This window comes from Pelobates fuscus, chromosome 4 (genome assembly GCF_036172605.1).
Source record: "Pelobates fuscus isolate aPelFus1 chromosome 4, aPelFus1.pri, whole genome shotgun sequence".
Lineage (NCBI taxonomy): Eukaryota > Metazoa > Chordata > Amphibia > Anura > Pelobatidae > Pelobates > Pelobates fuscus.
In genome coordinates, this window is record NC_086320.1 from 245745453 (window position 1) to 245768481 (window position 23029).

At 42.6% G+C, this 23029-nt stretch overlaps 1 protein-coding gene across 1 annotated transcript in view; it reads left to right on the plus strand.

Moving 5' to 3' along the window:
* Positions 1–23029, plus strand: part of ADCY1 (adenylate cyclase 1) — a 1733599-nt gene that overhangs the window by 897501 nt on the left and 813069 nt on the right. The window contains exons 11-12 of the mRNA XM_063452027.1: positions 813–897; positions 20001–20090. Coding sequence (XP_063308097.1) covers positions 813–897; positions 20001–20090 — 175 coding nt within the window. The remainder of the gene's footprint in view (positions 1–812; positions 898–20000; positions 20091–23029) is intronic.

The window sequence follows — 23029 nt, forward strand, 5'->3', positions numbered from 1 at the left end:
TGTGTGCCATAAACACCTCGGGGTAATTCATTCTCTGATGTACTTTTCCAATGTTGCCACTTTCCATTTTATTCGTAATTCTCTAATCATAATCTTTGTTAGTAATTTTTTACATTCTTGTATACCATATTTTGTATCTTGATTAGGTGTGTTGATATTCACAGTTGGTCAGGCTGTCTATATAAGTGCAATAATTTTTCCTTTTTTAAAAAAAAGACAGTTTTTAGCTGGCTTCACACTTAACAGGAATGATGTACAGCAAAAAGATGCATGCACGGCTTGATGTGGGCGTTGACACATGTAGCGGTTAAGTTTGCTTCAAGTACACAAACCGGCTTCCAGAAACGGTGCCACTTAATTTGCACTAAACATTACCTTACCTACCTGCCTCTCCTCTCACCCACTCTGTTTCCTTCTAACTTTTTGGCATGCTCTTTCAGCTGTTTCACATAACACCCAGATAACTGCTCATTCCCTTTACAAGTAATTATTGTTTAATTCTCTCTGGCCATCACATTCAAATTCCCTCTGCTACCTTTTGTCTAAGCTGCCAATTTAAACCTGTAGATTGATGGGTCTAGTTGATTACCTTGTATAAAAGTACTTCAGTGGCTTGATCTAAGCTCGTGGGTAGAGCCCTTTTTTACCTTTAGTTTTCATTGTTTTGTATTTTTCTCAGATGCACAGCATTGTGGAATATGTTGGTGCTTTATAAATGCCAGTGAGTGAATTAGTGAGTAAATCCTATAGTGTATAATTGTATTGTTATTAATTTGCCATTTCAATCGTGTATTTTTGTTTTCCATTTACAGAAGCACTATAGTTCTTGTTCTCCTGGTGTTTTCCATATGCTTCCTAGTGGCTTGTATAGTGTATCTACATGTCACGCGAGTGCAGGTAAATATACCTACCTTCTTTAAAAAAAAATATTTTATAGTGCACAGGTCTGCTTTTTAAATGCAACAGCAAATATGAAAGCAAATTGGATATATTACATGAGAAATTGAGAATAAGAAGTGGCTCGCCATCAACCACACATTAAGGCTGTTTGGCCTGTATTTCTGGGAGGGGCTTACCTGACTCATAACGCTTGAGGTCAACATCAGAATGATTTCCACTTCCGGGTCATCCAGACGCCATTTTACCTGATTACTGCATGAAGTTTTCTAAACTGAGCTGTGTCATGAATCCAGCCACTGGCTTATCCAGCCTACCACCTTCTTTCTTCAATCCATTGCTGTGGATGGTGTCCAAGTGACTCACAAACCATAAGTCAACCTACCCGTTACGCTAGGCATCAGTCCCATTGCACCATGCACGGGTCAGGTCCTCACTTTACGGCTGCATTTTGTCTAAGTCTGTTCTAAAACCATTGCGTGTTCATGCATATCATTCGTTTAAACCCCCTACCGGTCTTTGGGTGTACTACAGGCTTCTTAGACATTATAATATTTCATGTACAAACCAACGAACCACTGCATTTTCGCCTTCACACTGACCCCTACCGGTCATTCGGTGTACTACAGGCTTCTCAGACATTATTGCATTTCATGTACAAACCAACGAACCACCGCATTTTTCACCTACACACTGACCCCTACCAGTCATTCGGTGTACTACAGGCTTCTTAGACATTATCGCATTTAATGCACAAATCAACGAACCACTGCATTTGTGCCTACACACTGACCCCTATCAGGCATTTGCTGTACTACAGGCTTCTTAGACGTTTTTGCTTTTCATGTACAAAACAATAAACCACTGCATTTTCACCTACACACTGACCCTTACCGGTCATTCAGTGTACTACAGGCTTCTCAGACATTATTGCATTTCATGTACAAACCAACGAACCACGGCATTTTCGCCTACATGCTGACCCCTACCAGTCAATCGGTATACTACAGGCTTCTCAGACTTTATTTCACTTTATAAGCAAACAAACTAACTACAGCATTTTCCTATCTGTCAAACGGTAGGATTAACCCCTTAAGGACACATGACGTGTGTGACACGTCATGATTCCCTTTTATTCCAGAAGTTTGGTCCTTAAGGGGTTAAAGGGTATTTTTACCATACAATCAGCATTTCTGACCCCTACTGGTCAACAGCAAAACTGTCTTCACATGTCATATACAATTTACCAGCCAATATAAATTACACATAAGATTGTTTTAAACATAACCATAAACCATAAATTAAACTCCAGCATGGGCTCAACTTCAGGTTTATTTCACAATAATTTACATTTCACATCAAGACCAACAGTGGTTCTATCAAAACTGCCACCTACAGGTCTGTCAAATACATTGACAATTTTCATGGGGTTTTACAAACACCAAAACACTGACACCTATAGGTCAATAGACAAACAACATTTCACATACCAATCAGTATCCATCTACACTGCCACCTATAGGGCACTCAACAGATCTCCAGTGCACTTGCATGTTGCAACACCATGTTCACTGACCCCTACCATTCAATAAGACATACAACAATTCACATAGCAAGTACTATATCAAACATCTGGTATAAATACATATATTATTACACAGTAGCAGACGCATCTGTAGATACATAACTGGTAATATAGTTCACACACATTTTAACAGCACACTGCTCACAAAACAGACTTTCCCCTAGCAAGGGGACATACAACATACAAGGTGGGGACAGACCACTTTTTCACTTGTACATACGGCACTTAATGGTTTAAGATTGATACATATTTAACCAGTATGGCTACGATGTTTAATATTTACACATCATGGCACTTTACTTTTCACATATACTGTACGTATTAAGATATGCTTGGTCTATGCCACATTTCCTTATGCCATACGGTTTTATCCATTCAGGTTACAGTTACTACTAAAAAACCTATACGTATTGTCAGGTTCAATACCATACTACCAGGTACATACACCTGCTCATGTAGTTATCCATGTAGTTCCCTGGAATAGTAATAGTGTACTGGCAATTAGGGTTCTAGGGCCCAATAGGTATTACCCCCTTTTTTCTCTGCATTATGCTTCGGTTAGTGGTCCCGCGAGGCCAACACCCCGCCTCACACTCTGAGGCATACACCCCTCGGGCCACTTGTGAGCTAGCCGCCTAGCATTGTATCATAGAGAGGGCCTCACCTGTCACTCCCCTTCCTATTTTCTGGTTACTGTCACAGAGAGGCCAACATCCTGCCACAACGTTCGGTGGCCACACAAAATCCCCTCGTGCCAAGCATAGATAGAGCCTCTCAAGCCACTTGGCAACTAGCAGGTCCTCACCAGTCACCAAAAAACACCAAGCCTAATCGTTTCGCCTTATGGCTTAGTTAGCAAGCCAGTACAAGACCCCTGGGTACAAATAATAATTACAATCTTTATTGTTATTTAAGTATTTCTCAAAAAGATGGTGAAGAATCACCTCTTCCTAGCACCCCGGCTTATGACAGACTGGCAATCTTGAGTCGGTCACCACAGCCTTTACAAGGCTGGGCCTCACGCTACTGTACAACCAGCACCAACCGAAACTCGGTTACCTGGTACAATCAATTCTTATGACACACAAGAGGTTAACCCTGCACGTATGATCCCAGCACATTGGGGAAGCAAGGCATATATATATATATATATATATATATATATATATATATGTATGATGATGTATCTGTGATGGTCAGATCCAGGGATTCCAGGTAAATCAGGAACTGACCATCCCTTGGTTGGGTTGGCATTTGGAATATGTAGAGATGTTTATTTGGGCAGGTACCCATACAGAAGGTATTTTGTCCCAAGCAAATGGACGAGCACTCTCAGGCTCCAGGTACCAGCACCTCTGAACTACCAGACACAATTGATATGAGTAGTTGCATTGCAAATAGACTGTTTCATATATGTTCAAATGGTTCAGGGCACATGACAAACCATATGTCCCAATACAACTTACAAATAACGTACTTACCATCTGTACACACCAATGCAAATCTGGCCAAAACTACATGCTATCATACCAGAGAAGAATATACTCAGAGGTTTTCAGGAATCCGTTCCCCCACGTTCCTCTCAGAGATTACCAATAGCCATCCAACTTTTCCTGTCATATGGTGGCAGTACAATAGGGATGTACTCTTCCCTTAGGGCAAGCATCTGAAAGAAATAATTAATTAACATAAAAAGTTCCTCCCCTTACCAGGTATAAGAGACCCTGCAGCCTTAGGACCTCAGTTCTCTTTCTTGTTCCAACAGGAACGGACGGCATCTGGAAGTTGAAGAGATTGGTGAGGCACATGGGTTGCTGCCAGGGGGATTCGGCCTGATAGCCTCCCGGGTGGAGCGCTGAGTGGCCATGGGACATACTGCAGTTACAGAGGCAGGTATGAAAGCCTGCTTTTATGCCACGTGAGGTCACTGGCTACGCAAGGAGGCGGTCCATTAGGGCAGCAAATCCCTGTCCGTCGGAGGAGCATACGCACAGCGGTGGAACGCACGCCCGGGTGGTTTTGCGTTCCACTGGAGTTCCGACCGCGCTATCGCGCATGCGCGGGCTGAACTCCCCGGAAATGGCGCCAGATTTGAAACGATCTGCCTATATATGCTGTGCCGATCTTTCTGGCAGCATGGATGCTGGGCAGTGAAGATCTCCCGTGTCACCAGCCCACCCACACGGGTCAGAGGTTTTAGAGGTAGGATCCTGCTGGTTTCTATTCTTTAAAACTCTCTAGGTATTTAAATTATTTTTCGAATACAAATATTGTTTACATTTTGTGTATTACAGATATATCTAGCCCTGTTTCTACTGACAATATGGCTAAAGACAAGGTTCCTACTCCTGCTTCAAAAAAAGCTAGTTCCAAGTCTAAGCATCTCTGTTGTAGTGAATGCTCCACTCCTTTGCCAGATGGGAAAATCTGTAATATTTGCTCCTCATTATCGATAGAAAAATCCAAGCAACAAGAAATTAAGTATTTTTTGTCTTGGTTTCAGAATAATCTAGCCCAGACCTTAGAGTCTTTTAAAGAAACAGCTCACACTTCTCCAGTTAAAACTAAGCTGAGAGCTAAAAGGAAGAGGACACCATCGGGCTCAGAACTCTCTTCAGGGGAATGTTCCTTTTCGGATTCAGAATCCTCTAGCGACTCTTCTGATAACAAGGTGGGGTTTCCTCGTGACGAGCTGAGGAAATTTATTAAAGAGGTGTCTATGGTCCTTTCTGATGAGACGGTAGATAAAACCAGGAGTAAAGCTCTTCCAATCCAACAAAATATGCTGGATTTAATTTACAGGGAATGGAAGAACCCATAAAAAAGGGCCTTTATCTCCAGTCATTTTAAAAGTATTGTTAAAATGCAGGAGGAAGATAAATTGGAAGATTTACCGGTAGTTTATGAACAAGTTGCTCAATTGTCTAAAAAAACTACCTTGCCTATTGGGGAAATTTTGGGTCTGAAAGACCCTATGGATAAGAGAGCTGAAACTTCCAGCAGAAGGGCCTATCAGGCAGAAGGTTTTCAGGCTAAAGCTGCATTAGCCGGGGCTTCAGTGGCGAGAGCTCAGAATCTTTGGTTGAATACCTTGGAAGAATGTCTGGGTGATACCCAGGACAAAGGCCTGTCCCTCCTATTCCAAAATTTGAGGTTGTCCAATGAGTACCTTATGGATATTGTTACGGAGGTGATTAAACTATCAGCTCGTGTCATGGGTTTGTCGTCAGTAACCCGAAGGGCACTGTGGCTTAAGGCCTGGGCAGCAGACACTGCTTCAAAATCTGCATTATGTGAACTTCCCTTGGAGAAGAAAAAGTTGTTTGGTTCTCCCCTAGAAGAGTTAGTCCGACAGATGTCGGACACTAAAAAGGCCTTGCCTCAAGACAGAAAGTATTCCTGGAAGCCCAGTTACAGAAATTTCCAATTTAGGCATCAGAGGGGTTTTCAAGACAAACCCAGGGGTTTTCGTCAACAAAGGAAAAATCCGAAGTTTGACACACAAAAAGATAAAACTGACAGAAACAAACGTTTCTGACGCCATCAGAGTGGGCGGAAGGTTGCAGAATTTTGTTCACAAATGGAGAGAGACGACTACAAATCCATGGGTTTTGAATCTAGTCCAAAAAGGTTACCGAATAGATTTCTTGGATGCTCCAAGGTCAACTTTCCTTGTCTCCTCCTACCGGTCAAAATTAAAAAAACAAGCCCTTTTTTCCACCACTGTTTCCCTTTTAAGAAAGGGTGTTATAGAAAAGGTTCCAAATTCTCAAGTTTATCAAGGGGTATACTCCCCTTTGTTCCTTGTTCCAAAACCAGACTTGTCTTTTCGCCCAATCTTAGATTTAAAATCCCTAAACAAACTCGTTCCTTATCAACATTTCAGAATGGAGACAATAGAGTCTGTCACACATATCCTTCGAAAAGGAGATTTTATGGCCACCTTGAATCTGAAGGATGCCTATCTACATGTTGCTATGGATGTGAACTCAAGAAGATACCTCAGGTTTGCTATAAAGAAAGGGAAAAGCATCCATCATTTCCAGTTCAAAGCTCTCCTGTTCGGGCTAGCCCCGGCACCCAAAATTTTTACAAAGATCCTCATGCCATTCACATTACTCTTAAGGCTACAAGGTATCACAATCGTGCCCTATTTGGACGACTGGTGGATAAAAGCAGATTCAAGAACCACGCTGAACTCAGATGTGACCTACACTCTAAAAGTCCTGGAAGAACATGGTTGGATTAGAAATCTAGAAAAGTCACACCTTACCTCTTCAAAGTCCATCCTGTTTTTAGGGTTTTTGATCAAGTCAGACACTCTGTCAATTCATCTTTCAAGCAAGAAGAAGAAAAAGATAAAAAAAATGATAACGAAACTACTTCAAGTATTGAAATGTTCCGTAAGAAAAGCCATGCAGGTTTTGGGTCATCTGACCTCTACAATTCCAGCAGTAAAATGAGCCAGAGCGGAATCAAGGCCCTTACATTAGGAAATCCTTGCGCAGTGGTCAAAAAAGGAAGAAGACTTAGATGCAATCATGTGTATATCAGATCATACAAAAGAGAGAAGAATCTCTTGGTGGCTGGAGTAAAAATTCCTTACAAAAGGCCGGTCCTTTCATCTAAAATCTTGGGTAGTAATTTCGACAGACGCCTCAAACACAGTTTGGGGAGCTCACCTAGGATATCACTTAAGACAGGGTGTTTGGTCAAAAGACAAAACAAAGGAATCTTCAAATTTCAGAGAAATGCTAGCAGTCTTCTACGCCCTTCAACATTTCAAAGTTTTCATTTTGGGGAAAGCCGTAAAGATCCAGTCGGACAATCAGACTACTGTGTCCTACCCGAAACAAACAAGGCGGTACAAAAGTAAAGAAATTGTATCTCCTTTGCTCACGGATCATGTCTTGGGCTCAGTACCATCTGGACAACATTTCAGCAGTTCACATTCGTGGAGTAGACAACGTGGTTGCAGACGATTTAGGCAGATCAAAATGTTCCCAGAACGAGTGGTCTCTCAATCAAGTAGTTTTTGCTCAGCTGGTTGAGAGATTCGGTCTTCCGGTTATAGACCTTATGGCAAGAAGATCCAATGCAAAAGTGAGTTTGTTTGCCTCCCTCTTCAAGGTGGACAGGTATCTGGTAATAGATGGTCTTTCAATCCGGTGGGAATTTCCCCTTGCGTACATCTTTTCCCTGGTAAGCTTAATCCCGAGAATTCTGCAAAAAGTGGCATCAGATCAGACACGTCTCCTGGCCATACTGCCGTGCTGGCAAAATCGCAGCTGGTTCTCGGTTTTGAAGAATATGACTTTAGAGTACTGGACTCTTCCGGTTACGCCGGATCTCCTGGAAAACGCAGAGGTCCCAGTGGAAGTGTTGAAGATGTTCAAATTAACAGCTTGGCTGCTGCAAGGCTGATTCTGCATCATAAGAGTATTAAGAAAGAGAGGTTTCAATTGCTTTTGAATTCCACCAGGAGCTCTACCTCTTCTATATACTTAAAGATTTGGACAAGATTTCTTCACTGGTGCATTGCTAAAGATTGCATTAGATCCCATCCGTCTGCTGACACAATCCTTCATTTTTTGCAAGATGGTCTTGAACAGGGTTTTAGTCTTTCTACCCTCAAGGTCCAAGTCTCTGTTTTAAGTCATTTTTTGGTGAAAAATTGGGCTTCTAATCCTCTCATTAGGAGGTTTTTTAAAGCAGTTAGGCTTTTAAAGCCTCCTATTAAAATCCGCTTTCCCTCTTGGGATTTGTCCTTAGTTTTAACATTTCTGTGTTCTCAGCCATTTGAGCCTTTAGAAAAGGCCTCCTTGAAGAATGTGTCCCTAAAATCCGTGTTCTTGGTAGCAATTACTTCAGCTAAGAGAGTTGGGGAACTACAGGCACTGTCCTCCTCGCCTGACTTTACTACGTTTTATCCGGATAAAGTGGTTATGCTCCCTAAACCTTCCTTTCTTCCTAAAGTCATCTCCTCCGAAGTTATCAACCAACCTATTTGTCTACCTTCCTTCATTGGTCCGGCTAAGCCCGATTGGGAGTTTGATTGGAACCTACTGGATGTAGGGAGGTCGCTTAAAATCTACTTAGTAGGGGATGCAGATGTTAGACGGGGTGGGATCCCAGACACACTGGCATGGGAGGGGGATGACATTCTGAACCGGGGAACTGGAGCACACACAACGGAGAGACACCAATGAGGGGTAGACGAGCAAAGGAAAGGGAACGGGGGACGCAGAACGACCAATAAAGTCAGAGGTGCAAGCGGCCCCAAGAAATGACATGTTTTGCCTCCCCTCTCCCCCCCCCCCGACCTCTTCCATCACGAGGGTCACCCACCCTTACCTCAAGAGACCCCTAATGAGAACCCCAAGACGACCGCTAAACCAGGGAATAGCACGAGAACTGGGTAGTCGGGGGTACGCCTAGCTTATTGTACACAATTAATGCCCCGTGGGTCCAACGCCATTGAAACAAGATTACGCATAGGTGTCTTGCATAAGACCGGAATATTTCTTTGCTTTTTATTATTTGGACCTGCGCGTCCGCAATGTTGGTTATACATGTTGAAATTCTTGACGACATCCACATCCAAGTATTGGTTGACAAAAGATAAAAGAAGGAAGAAAGGCCAAAGGGCCCATATGTATTAGGTCCCTATAACTGAAGCTACAATGGACCTGCGAGTCCACCTTGTTGAGGGGCCTGCGCGCCCGCGTTATAAACGTTATTCAAGCTTTATAGACAACGCATAGACCTGCGAGTCTAACTGATTTATGCCTTCCTATATATATGTCAAGGAAAAATAAAAATAAAAATCATATTTACAAAAAAAAAATCTACTTAGAACGCTCCTCTGCGTATAGGAAGACGGATCATCTTTTCGTAATTTTTTTGGGAAAATTCAAAGGTCAAGTGGCATCCAAAGCCACTTTGGCAAGATGGCTGGTAGAGGTTATTATGTTGGCTTATTCTTCATCGAACGTTCCTATACCTGCTTCCTCGAAAGCACATTCCACTAGAACCATGGCTACGTCTTGGGCCGAAAAAGCATGTGCATCTCCGGAAGAGATATGTAAAGCGGCTTCCTGGTCTTCTTTCAACACCTTTGTGAAACATTACAGGCTAGACGTATTCTCTGCCTCTGACGCTGATTTCGGGCACAGGGTGTTACAAGCTGTTATGGCCTAAATTCCCGCCCTTACTCTGGGATCTCGATATATCCCTATTGTACTGCCACCATATGCCAGGAAAAACTGCAATTTTACTCACCGTAAATTAATTTTTCCTTAATATGGTGGCAGTACAACACACCCTCCCTTTATCTAATTAATAAAAAGTTTTCTGAGGTTTTTGTGGTTCCACTGTGGTGTTCTTGATACGTACTGAGGTCCTAAGGCTGCAGGGTCTCTTATACCTGGTAAGGGGAGGAACTTTTTATGTTAATTAATTATTTCTTTCAGATGCTTGCCCTAAGGGAAGAGTACATCCCTATTGTACTGCCAACATATTAAGGAAAAAGGAATTTACGGTGAGTAAAATTGCAGTTTTTCATCCTTATCGGACCTATTAGATCTACAAGCATTCAATTATACTACCAAGTCGGCCATTACCAGCCATGCACATTGCCTTTTATGCCTTTCTCAGGCCAGAGAATACACTACCATCACCACCACTCAGACAGATCCTTGTCTTTAATGATCCCACGTACGTAAACACATATCATTACCTATTGGCTCTACCACATTCCGAAACGAGTCAACACGCACCAACAGTAGAGATAACATACTATCCTACCCACAACAAATGGTGTTCACTTTCGGTTCTAGATTCCTACCTTCAAAATCCTTACAGGAACACACACACACACACACACACAAAGATAATATATATATATATATATATATATATATATATATATATATATATATATATATACACAGATATTATATATATATATATATATATATATATATATATATATATATATTACACCTATAGTAGAGATGACCAGCACTCACGGTCCTCGTCTGAAATATGATACATGATCTAAGTATATATACACATACACACACATACACTGTCTAAGTGCATTTTAATATTAATATATAATTATATTTACAATATGTAAATACGTTAAAAAATAAATAAAATATAAAAAATGTATGTGTAATTTCGTTCTAACTGCATTTTGATATATATTGTAACGGCACCCCCAGGCATAAAAGGGTTAAACCACCGTTTAGTAGATCTTCCCTTCCAGAGACACAGGCACAGCTACTGTAGACACCAATACAGTGAACCGGAGAAGCATATGAATGCCGTAAACATACGAATAGGTTTATACTCCTAGCAGTCAAACTGGAACAGCATACAATAAATCCCCCCAAGAACGAGACAAGGCTCAGTTTTGAGGGTCAAGCAGGAACAGACAGAGCTGTGGGTTTATTGTTCTTATATACACATTAGTACCACCCACAGGGTTTTGGAAAACAACCAATACACTCAGACACTCCCACACAAAATCCTCCCCTCTGCCTGTGATACAATTACCTTACACAATGGGTAATGTAATTATAACAGGCAGAGAAATACAGTGTTTCCACATTATTCATAACTTTAAAAGTATGCATCACATTCACATAATCAGAATCAGTATACTCCAAATACAAACATACGTCAAAATCATACAAATTGGTTCAGTGGTTCAAAAGATAGATCATAGTCCTTTGTGACCAAATGAAGCATGACTTTTCTGCCGAAAACCAGTTCCACAGAGTCTTCTATCCTGGAGATAATTGGGAAGTAATCCAATTATCTCCAAGGACAGAGGCAAAACTCCATTAAACACATGGCAGCAAAAGACAATAAAATACATAAAAATATATAACTGCAGCCATTGCATAAAACAGGTACATTCAACATATCCCCAGATATCTTAGATTTGAGCGCACAGTATTACTGAATGGCGCTCAGATCTCATATATACAGTTCAATTGCCATGGAGCCAAAGTCTTTCACATAGTCTTTCATTATACGAATGGGCTCCATGGCATAGCTATCTGGGATATCACTATTCAAATAGGGCAATTACCGAAGGACCCGGCTTTCATGTCTTTGCAGGGGAAAATCAAGCTTTTTAACATGGGGCCATAGTCCAGAGGCAACAGGCGGGCAACCAGGCTTCTCCAATGCAATGTGGCGAGATTGGTCTCGTCATATATATATACATATCAAAATACACATAGAATGAAAAATATATACATACATAAGTATTATACTATTGGATTATATACATATATAGATCACTATATATATATATATATATATATATATATATATATATATATATATATATATATATACACACACACACACACACACACTGTGACGGACCACCTACCTCCATCAATCGCTGCTTCCTAGTACTTGCGAGCACCATAGGCACTGCACTGGAATACCATAACCACAATAAACCCCACGAATCGCCACAGCTTGGTTGGGTTTTTGCTGTCCTGCACAAACTTTGAAACAAAATGGTAACAAAATGTGACTTCAATAAAGCTTATAATATTTTATGTGAGAGTCGCCATGGTGTCCACTTTTGTAAATGGTATGCATTGGTGGCGTAATTTAAATATATGAGCAACTAAGATGCCCTAAAATGAAACAAAGACCCATCGTCAATTTGGTATTTCATTTTAAAAAACGGGACTGGGTCGTGTTTTTAGCCCCACATTTTCACAAAAACCTGACTAAGGTATACAAAGGGGGTCATTTTGTACTCAGGAAATATAGTTGAGAATAATTTAGTGATTTAATTGACAGTAGCATATATCAAGATTCCAAAATTAACCACTAAAATTTTTTTGGGTATAAAAATGCAAAAATAAAACAATATGATAAAATTTGAAAGAAATTGGTGCTAACAGAACTGTATAATAAAGCTCAAACTGCTACAATGCCCTAAAATGTGATATAGACACACCAAATCCATTTATCAAAATTTTAATTGTAAAAACTGTAATGGTCAGGATTCTTTTAAGGCACTGTAGCTTCAAAGGATAGTGGCAAAGACATACATTGGGGGTATTGTTTTATTCAGAAGAGTTTGCTCAGCATAATTATGGGGTTTTGATCACAATGGCACATACCAGACTTGAAAAATGACCCAAAAAATTTAATGTGTATGTAAAAAATGCAAAAAAAAATATTTTACCACAAAGTTTGACAGAAACTGGTGAAAAAATGCCATCACGTTAAGGCACAATATTCACCATATGAGATACACTGTAGTGTCTACTTTCACAAATGGAAGTCCTTGAGGGATAAATTCAACAGTCAAACTGCTACAATGCCCCAAAATGAGACTTGGCCCTATCAAATTCATCTATCAAAATTATCACTGTGAAAACTGAAATGGTCAGGTCTCTTTTATGGCACTGTAAATTCACAGGATAGTGGCAAAGGCATAGATTGGGAGTATTGTTTAACTCAGTAGATATGGCTGAAAACATTATGGGGTTTTTTACAGCAGTACTATACATCAGCTTTATGAAAAACACATTAAAAAACATTGTTTTATGTGTGTATGTTAGAAATCCGAAAAAAACACAAGTTTACTACACTATTTAGCAGAGATTGGTGGGAAAATGGCTACGTAAAAAGTGTCAGAATACCCTTAGGTAAATAGCCTGTGATGTGTGCTTTATATAAATATATATTTCTGTGCGGCAATTTTGCTTTCTGTGATGACTATTAAGCTTACAAGATAAACATACCAAGTTCTAAAAACTCCACATTAAAATTGTATTTTACTCCTTGTTTTTTGTGACCTGTAACTTTCAAAATCAGATGAAATTCCAGACATATTATGTACTCTGAAAATAAGAACAACTAATTGAATATTTTTTTAATTTTATAACATGACAGGAGGCTTCGTATTTGCTTAAGACTTTCTTTACTTAAGCTTCACAGCAGCACTTTTTTACTTAGTAACAAGGTAACCAATCAGAAAAAACAGATAGCAAGGTATAAGAGTCCCTCCCTGTGACGTCACTTCCTCTTTCTTTGCTGCTTCACACCAGTACAGGTCAGAGTGCCACTGTCTCCTACTTTTGTGGGTTTCTGTGGTTTACTTACTAATTTATCTGTTATCTGTTTTACATTATTCACTATTATATTTACTATATATTTCTTTGTCTTACTATTTCTCATCCCTTATGAGCTTTTATTTTCTTATTTATCTTATTTATTCTTTTCCTTTACTCTCCTCACAGAATTTTTCTGTTTCCACTCATCTAAATTCTAATTTTGGTATTCCTAATTTTTAATACTGTTTTTCTGCTTTAATATCCGTTTCTACCTCCTTTTAGCCCGGTTTGCGAGCGGCATTCTTGTGCCCAGTTTTCCCTGGCTTTTTGGGCTGTGGAGAACGCCTCCATCAGCTCTCTGTGCGCACGGCGGCCATCTTGGATCTCGCCGCGAGATCCAAACGGCCTCCTCCTTTGTTCGTGCGCATGCGCGAGATCGCGGCGGCCATTTTCTTGGTTCCGCGATCTGCTATTTCAACGGTCGTGCAGCGGCCATTTTTTCTTGCCGCACATAACGGCGATTTTATTAAATCATTTTATTAAATCATCATATATAGTTAAGACCATACTCTAGCATATTCTGCCCATTTCTATATGCAAATATAACTCTATTTGCAGATTTAAGTGCTCACTACTTCCCTCACCTCTCTTAGTAGGGGATTCTAATACCTGGATATCAACCACATTTTCCTCAGTCTATCTCCCCCAGGTGGAGATTTATTTATACATGATTATATTACTTTGGGTATACCCCCAATTTCACTCAACCATTTATTTGACCCTGAATAATTTGGGAATTCATATAAGATAATTTCTATACCTTATGATTTATACAACCCATGCTTATACTGTGAATGGGTTTAAGAAAAAAATCTCTAAATGAGTTTATGATTGCTGTTTACTTATACAGCCCATGATTGGCCCGCTTTGTCTGTGCCACCATACCTCTATACGGGTCTGAATAATTGTTCCCAGAGGTTATTTATGCTGGGTGACCCCCAGTTTCAGCTTGCACTATGGAATTATAATATATTGTGATATATGAAGACGGCCTAAGATACATTCTAATACTGGCCTATTCTGCCCCATAGGTACCAACTCTGCTACTATGGAGGCTTCAAATCAAGATCAAAACTTGCAAGCAATTATAAATGCGGCGGTAGCCGTTTCACTAGAAAAGGCCCTGGCTCGGGTGCTGCCCATTGAGCCAAAGGATCCTAAAATATCTGAACCCCCGCTTTCTGACGAAGAGGCGGAGGAGTCCTATTCAGCAAAAATAAACCCTTCCAAACCCAATAAGAGGTATTGGAAAGGGAATGGGCCAGAACCGCTCAAACGCAAGGGGAAAGAACCGACGAAACACCCCAAACAGGCGGACGCTAGAGAGAAACACTCAGTCCAGCCCACTCTATCGGAAGAGGAGGAAGACTCTTTCGAATTACACCCCTTAGCCATCCTGGATGAATGGCAAGCTGACCACTCCTCTGAAGATGAGGAAGACTGGCCCGAGACCTCGTTTAAAGGAGCACCTCTCCTGCGTATGGTGGATAGGCTCCTCGATGGATTCCAGGAATTTGCGTGTGCATACCTGGATGATATTGCGATCTATATCTGCGATTGGCTACTGTCTAATATATTTTACAGTCTTCCACAAGGTCCCCTAGGGGAGTGTCCACCTTGTGGAGACCCGCATAAATACCGGGCAGGTAGCCCCCATTAAACACATTCCTGTTTGACCTTCAAGACGGAGCTTTGTCTCGTTTGTGGAGGGATTTACTATTGGGACAGCGTTTTCGTTTATTTCTAGCTGTGGAAGGATTTCGGATGGATTGCTGATCGGGAGTTGCCGCATTCGTATGCTCCGTTCGGGAGTTTTACGATCGGTTGGACTAAAACTGCATTTCTGGAGAAAGGGGATTATCTACTAAACGGCGGCTCCGTTCCCCTGGCGTTGAGTGTCGTAACACCCGGTAAATATTAGCTGCCTTTCCCACTAGTTTGCTGGCCAGGATGGTGACCCAGTCGCTGGGGTCCACGTCTTGGAGTTGGCACTGGCGCTCAAAGTCTTGTAAAAAGTAATTGATGCCTTCTTCTGCTTCCTTGAAGTCTTTGAAGGCATTGTATGGTAGCTTGTGGGCCGGGGTGGTTGTGCTTCCCAGCACCCTCTGCTTCCTTTTTCCTTAATCTGGGTTCATGGAGGTCACCCTCTGTCTATTGGCAAGGACATAGGCCTGCACCTCCAAAAAGGTCCTGCTGACAATCTCCTCTGAGGTAAAATGCCAGGCGCCGTTACACCTCCTTGCACACTTCCTCTTCATCTCCGGCTCCTGGCTGGGGTTTGTTGCCTCACTGCATGCCTGGTCGTCCTCCATGAGCGCAGCAGTCAATTCGGCCTTGTTACGCCCACCAGGCGTTATTCCTCTGGCTCCACACAAGTCCTTCAGTGTAGGTCACTTTAAAGCATTGTAGTCCATGGGTCTGTTGGTAGGGACATGGGATCCCGCCGCTTGCCAGCAATTGAAGCGGGACCTGGGTAACCAATGGTTATCTTCCTGGATTAGAATAGGTCAGACCCAGTTCCCCAGTAACCAGATGGGACACAGTTCCCGGTATAATCTTTATTTGGGTACACAGCTTTGCTTCCTGCTTTATGCAGAACTTCTTTTGGCCAGGGTTTAATCAGGCTGTGCGGATATATTGTAGCACGTGTGACACTTGTCAACGGGTAGGAAAGCGGGGGGACCACCCAAGAGCTAGGCTTATGTCGGTGCCTATTATTGGGGAGCCCTTTGCCCGAATAAGTGTTGATATTGTGGGTCCACTGGCCAGGGCTAGTCCATCCGGTAAGAAATACATTCTCACCATGGTGGACTATGCCACTCGCTATCCAGAGGCAGCAGCGCTGTCTAACATAGAGGCAGAGACAGTTGCTGATGCCCTGGTTAGGATTTTTACCAGGGTCGGGTTCCCTAAAGAGATTCTCTCTGACCAGGGAACCCAATTTACCGCTGTGCTCACCCAGCAGCTGTGGAGGGTATGCGGCATTAAACCGATACTTAGTTCCCCATACCATCCACAGACTAATGGTCTCTGCGAGCGATTTAATGGCACCCTGCTGAGGACCTTTTCTGACCTTCCTGCTCCTACTAAACTTCTTCCTCCTCCTCTATCACCTCCTCATCCGGTAAGCGTAACACCTTCAGCACAGCCAGGGGGAAACGACAGCAGGCTGTTTTCAAACTCATATGTTTGGGGGGAAAAACCCACACCGTGCAGGAGCTGTGGACGGGCATAGAACAACAGACCGATGAGTGGTTGTTGCCACTGAGCCTCAAGCACGGCCTGTTGATGTGCGATAATGGGCGAAAGCAGCTCTGGGCCTAGCCGGTTTGACGCACATCTCTTGGCGCATGTGCTGAATTTGGTGGTGCAGAAATTCCTGAAAAATATATCAGATATCAGAGCCACTTGACTGGTTTTGCCCCCCAGGGTATCTCATATGGTGCATATTGTGCCTTAACAACTAAATGAATTTATGTTTAATTACTTTCCTTAACCTGCACTAATTATGCACACATTGTTATTGCAAAAACTTGTTTTTCTGTATTTTTTTATAATAAATAAGCATTTTTACATCAAATTAAAGCCCTTTCTGTCCTTTAAAAAACAGTATATAATATGTCGATGTGTCGATGCAATAAATGAGAGAGATGCAAATTGCAGTTGAACGCAAACAGCAAGAAAATGCAAAAATTGCTTGTGTCATTAAGCGTAAGACAAGCTTCTGAAGCTGTGTCCTTAAGGGTTTAAATTCCCTCTCCTTTAAAAAAAGCATGGGACCTCAATACAACCTTGACTGTCCCCCAAATGGAAAGAGATATTCAAGGCCCACTGTGGCGAAGCCAACCTCGCCACTGTGAACTGGAGGAGCCTGGTTGCCCGCCTGCTGCCTTTAGATTATGGACCGGCAGCTAAAGGGTTAATTTTGCTGTGCAGGAGGATTTATTTCTCCCTCTCTGCACAGCTGTTCGGTAGATTCAATCTGCCGAACAAACAGCCGTTTATCAGCTTCCCCAGAGTCGTGGGAAGCCGGCCGACGCTGTTAATTGGCCACCCAGAAGCTGGTTAACCGCAGCTTAATTGATTGTTACTGGGTGGTCTCGGTTACACTTAGCCGCCACACGATGGCGCTGTTCTGGAGCTCCCCGGGCAGCCAGCGCTTGTCTGCCCGGCTTTCATGCACCAAACCCGGACACTGTTACGTGCAGGCACCGCTGAACCTCCAGACCCTGGTTCTAATTCGTATGGATTTGGTGAATGCATGTAAATTCGGTAGTTTGTTTTATGTGAATGTTTTAACCCAGATAGCTATGCCATGGAGCATATTAGTGTAATTAAAGACTTTGGCTCTATGGCAATTAAACTGTATTCGGGTGGTCTGAGTGCCATTCACCTAATAATGTGCATTCAGACCTGAGCTAGCTGGGGATATGTTACATGTCTGTGTTATGTATAAAATGTGTCTTTTAAAGTGATAGTCTGTTTTGTGTCCCACGTGTGTAATGGAGTTTTTCCTTTGTCCTGGGAGATAATTGAATTACTTCTCCAATTATCTCCAGGACAGAGAGGAGGAAGCCAGGATGCATTGTGTACTAAAGTGATACATGTCTGTCTGTGGTTTCAGTCTCCCATTTGGTCCCTTAGGGGAGTGTCCACCAAGTGGGAGACCTGCATAAATACTGGGCAGGTAGCCCTCAGTAAAACAGATTCTGCTTGACCCTCAAACCGATGTGTCGTCTCGTTTTTGGGGGAATTGGATTGTATGCTGACTGCCAGGAGTGTAAGCGGATTGTATGCTTTTCCTGTTCGGCTGATTCCAGGGTTCGTGTGTTTCCAGTTTGGGAGTTTCCAGAATTCGTACAGTTTTCAGTTCGGGAGATTCGTGCTTGCAGTAGCTGCTGGTCTAGGAAAAAGGGGATTATCACCTAAACGATTTTTATCCCCTTTTGAGCAAAACGGTCCGTTAAACCCACAAATCACTGACACTGTGTTCGACTCACATTGAACTATCCCGCAAAATACTATACAGGTGGTACCTGGTCCCCACGCGCTTGAAGCACAGCTTACCTAATGCTTCGGAACTGGGCTGGAGGTGCCATGGGGACACAGGTGACATGCTACACATATGGTGGCTATGCCCCAGTGTATATTGGTATGAAGTAGCAAACCTGATAAAATGTTGCGCGGGGTCGAACTACCTCTTCGCCCCAAAACATTTCTCCTTATGTTGTTTCCAAAACAACTTCATAAAAAGCAAACAGTTTCTTCTTTACCACATTACCATAACAGTCCGTACATTAATAAGCAGACTATGGAAAGCCTCGCTCCCCCCTACCAAAGTACAGTGCATAACAACAGTAGACACTAACAAACAAGATGAATGCATGGCCAGACGCTACCTTCCATATTCCAAACACTGGTACGTGGCGTGGGAACAGTGGGAGAACCACAAACCCTACTGAAGTCTATCACCCCCTCCCTAGCTCATGAGTAGGGAACACATAGTCACAATGCCACCACCAGCAACCTGCATGAATACTGGTATAGACTCAAGACTTCAAGTTACTTCCCAATACCCTCCACTCACCCATGGACCATCTCTAACTACATAAGCATTACCATGCCCACCACAGAGGATCCCACAGACCCAACCTGTACTGAGAATGCCAAGAACCGCCCTTCATGGCGCTTGCAATCCCACACGTTTGAGGCCAAAGTGGTCACTTCTGGAATGCGTTATTTAGCCCCCAGGGCATTATAGCACACAGAAGGTATATCTGCTGTGCAGGGCATCCACGGAAACCTAAACAGCACCTGTGGTTCAACTTGTAGTGCGGTGTATGATATCCCTCCCATAACATCCCTTTTCCCTTATGTATCCCCTTTCGAATCAAAAGGTTCATTGTAATATCTGCGAATAGTACACACAAGACAAAAACCGCACGCAGCGAAATTTGATCATGGAAAGGCAACCAATATGTCGATAAGGCCCACGTTGCAAATCATGGAACATGACCTTGAAATGTTTATTGCATACATTGTACATGCTGCTTTTACTGTACCAATTGATAATAATATGTCAATGTAGAATGGACATACTGTGTTACATTTGAACTCCCTTTTCTTTTCTGTACCCCTCGTTTCGAACTATGGCAAAATAAAAGTTGTCAAATTGAAAAAAAGAAAGCCAATTGAACTTGTTGCTAGTCTGCTAGATCTGCAGCTATTGCAACCCAATAATCAATATACAACCAATAAAGCAAAAGGAATTGCATGCATGTTTAATTTTGAAGATTATATCTACTAAACTGTTAATTACTTTCATGGTGTGTTTATTTTTTTTTATTTTTTTTCAGTGCTTCCCAGGATGCCTAACATTGCAGATTCGAACCATTCTTTGTATTTCTATCGTCATCTTGGTTTACTCTGTGGCACAAGTATGTGTGGTGAGTAAATAAAAACTATCCCCATATAACAATTACTTTTTTACAGGTTGTCAAAATAATTTTCCTACTGTGTCTATAGACAACCCTATTAAATGTTATATGGTTAATAGCAAACTTTCCTGCAGCTGCATACTGTTTATATATATATATATATATATATATATATATAAACTTTATATGTTCCTAGCGAATCGTATGACTGATGTGAAAGACCTCAAGTAGATGCATATTGTTTGTGACATAGTCCTAAGTTACATGATTACGGTTGGCAGTTCAAACCTAGTCTTTTGCCCAACTAAAAAATACCCTTGTAGTGAAGTACTGATTTCCCACAGACTATTTCCGCTGATAATCCAAGGAGGGCTAAGGAACAAGTAGTAAAACCCAAGAGAATAGCATCCACAGTCAGCAAAACAATCCAAGGATATCCCATCACCTTTCCCAATGACTGGACGACACACAGTATCAGGAGCAGAACTGATGTTTTATTCTACATACCCTGTTTATATGCATCTCTCCCATGTAAGGAAGACACCCACAATAATTAGTACAATAACCAATCAGACACACGTTAACTCCCACACATCTCCTCCCTTCAGCTTAAGAGATAATCACATTATAATGTACATACTTCTCCCCAGTTTCTGTATGTACCCCAAATATACCAGGTACACCCCTAAATGGGGTATCCCCTGATTGCCCTGATCTGGGTGAGCAACATATTCAAAAATCACCCAGATCGCACTAGGGGTTCGGGAGTTAGGTGGAAGTGTACATTTGACCGACTGCACATGAGGCAATAGCCAAAATTAGTTAAACACTTTTTTGCCTTGCAGTTGGTCTCCGTTCATGAGGTGAAAACCACGAAAATCCTTGCCATCCAGAGCTGAGCTGGGGTTCGTATGAATCCCCTTGTTCGAGAGATTTATTTAGCCGAACTGCTAGCTGTTTGGATGCTTCGTTCGGCAGTTATGGAACTCTGGAGGTCTTAGCGGTGTTCGCGTAGTCGAGTGTCCGATTTGAGTTCCAGACACTCAACGACCAAATACCGCTGAGCGTTCGTATGCTAAGATGGCCGCCGCCACGTGTTCGCATGCCAAATGGTGGCCATCCAGGAAATACAACAGTGTGTTCGTGCTTTTCAATTCAGATGTAATACAACTAATGAGGAGGTAGATAGGAGCCACGCTTCACACCAGGGTTGTCTGGTTGTTTGGTATTTTGGTTCATATTTCGAATGAAGCAGTTCACTGAAGTCTCTTTAGGGCTTTTTACCGAACAACCAGACGAATGCTCATGAACAAAATGAATCCACACGAAAATTGCCAAATAAAAAAGGGAATATGATGGACAGCCTCTGCTACACTGCTCCCCCTTGCCCACAAGCTGGCATACACAGTCTGATCCAGCACGGATCGGCTTGGGAATGTCCAGGGTTGCTCAACCCAACAACCCGTCGGCATTTCCGTTCTGTTTCCCCGGGCAGTATTGGATGTTAAAGTCAATGGGCTGCAGCGCCAAACTCCAGTGCAGCAGCTGGGCATTGTACCCAGCCACCCGGTTTAGCCAGACCAACGGGTTGTGATCCGTGAACAGCAAAAAGGGCTGTCCATACAAGTAGGGTTGTAGCTTCTTCAGGGCCCGCCCACACCACAGCCAGGCATTCCTTCTCAATGGCAGCGTAGGTTACTTCTCTTGGTAACAACTCCCGGCTGATGTAAGCCACGGTATGTTCTCCGCCATCGGCCCCAACTTGGCTCAGAACTGCCCCCAATCCAAACATAAAAGCGTTTGTGTGAACAAGAAAACGTTTAGTTGGATCAGGGGCTGCCAAGAAAGGGGAATTTATCAGTGCATTTTCTAGTTGTTGGAATGCCTGCTCATACTCCGGGGTCCAGGTTACTTGGCGGAGATGTTTTTTCCAGGTGAGGTCAATAAGGGGCTTGGCCATGGTGAAATAATTGGAAACAAACTTTCTATAGTACCTTGCCATCCCTAGAAATGCTAACAGTCTTAGTTCTGGGGGTTGGCCACTGCGCTACGGCCTCTACCTTCGCTGGTTCGGGTTTCTACTTCCCACAGCCCACTCGGTGTGCAAGACACTACACTTTGCAGGCTTTAAAGTTAACCCTGCCTCCCGGATCCTGTCTAGAACCACTCCTATATGGGCCAAGTGCTCCTGCCAGGTATTGCTGAAGATGGTAATATCATCGAGGTATGCGCAGGTATAGTCTTGGAACCCATCTAAGAGTCGGTCCACCATCCTCTGAAAGGTAGCCGGAGCATTTTTCATCCCAAACAGCATTACCTTAAATTGGTATAAACCGAATGGGGTGACAAACGCCGACTTAGGAATGGCGTCCGGGGCTAGGGGAATCTGCCAATACCCCTGACAAAGATCAATTGTAGTGAGGTATTGTCCCCTGGCCATCCAGTCTAGCAGTTCATCTATCAGGGGCATGGGATAGGCATCGGACACTGTTTTCTCGTTCAACCTCCGGTAGTCCACGCAGAAATGGGTTGTACCATCCCGTTTAGGTACGAGGACTACTGGGAGACCCAGGGACTGTCCGAGGGCTCACTCACTCCCAGTTGGAGCATCTCATTGATATCCTTGCGCATATTCTCTTGTACCGCCTCAGGAATACGGTACAGGGTGCCCTGATCTGAGACAATCTCCCTTGATAACCCCACCCGGGTGAAAATCCGCATGAGGGCCTTGTCAGGATCGGGACAGGGATCCAACACGCAGAGTACAAACAGGTACAGGGTACGTATACCGGACCTTAGAATGGCCGGACTAACGTAAGTAGTAAGTAAAGAATGGTCTAGAGACAAGCCGAGGTCGAGGGAACGAGAGAGCAGGTAAGCGAGAGACAAGCCGAGTCAAAGGGTAATAGAGGTAAACGAGGTAGAACAGACAAGCCGGGTCAAAACCA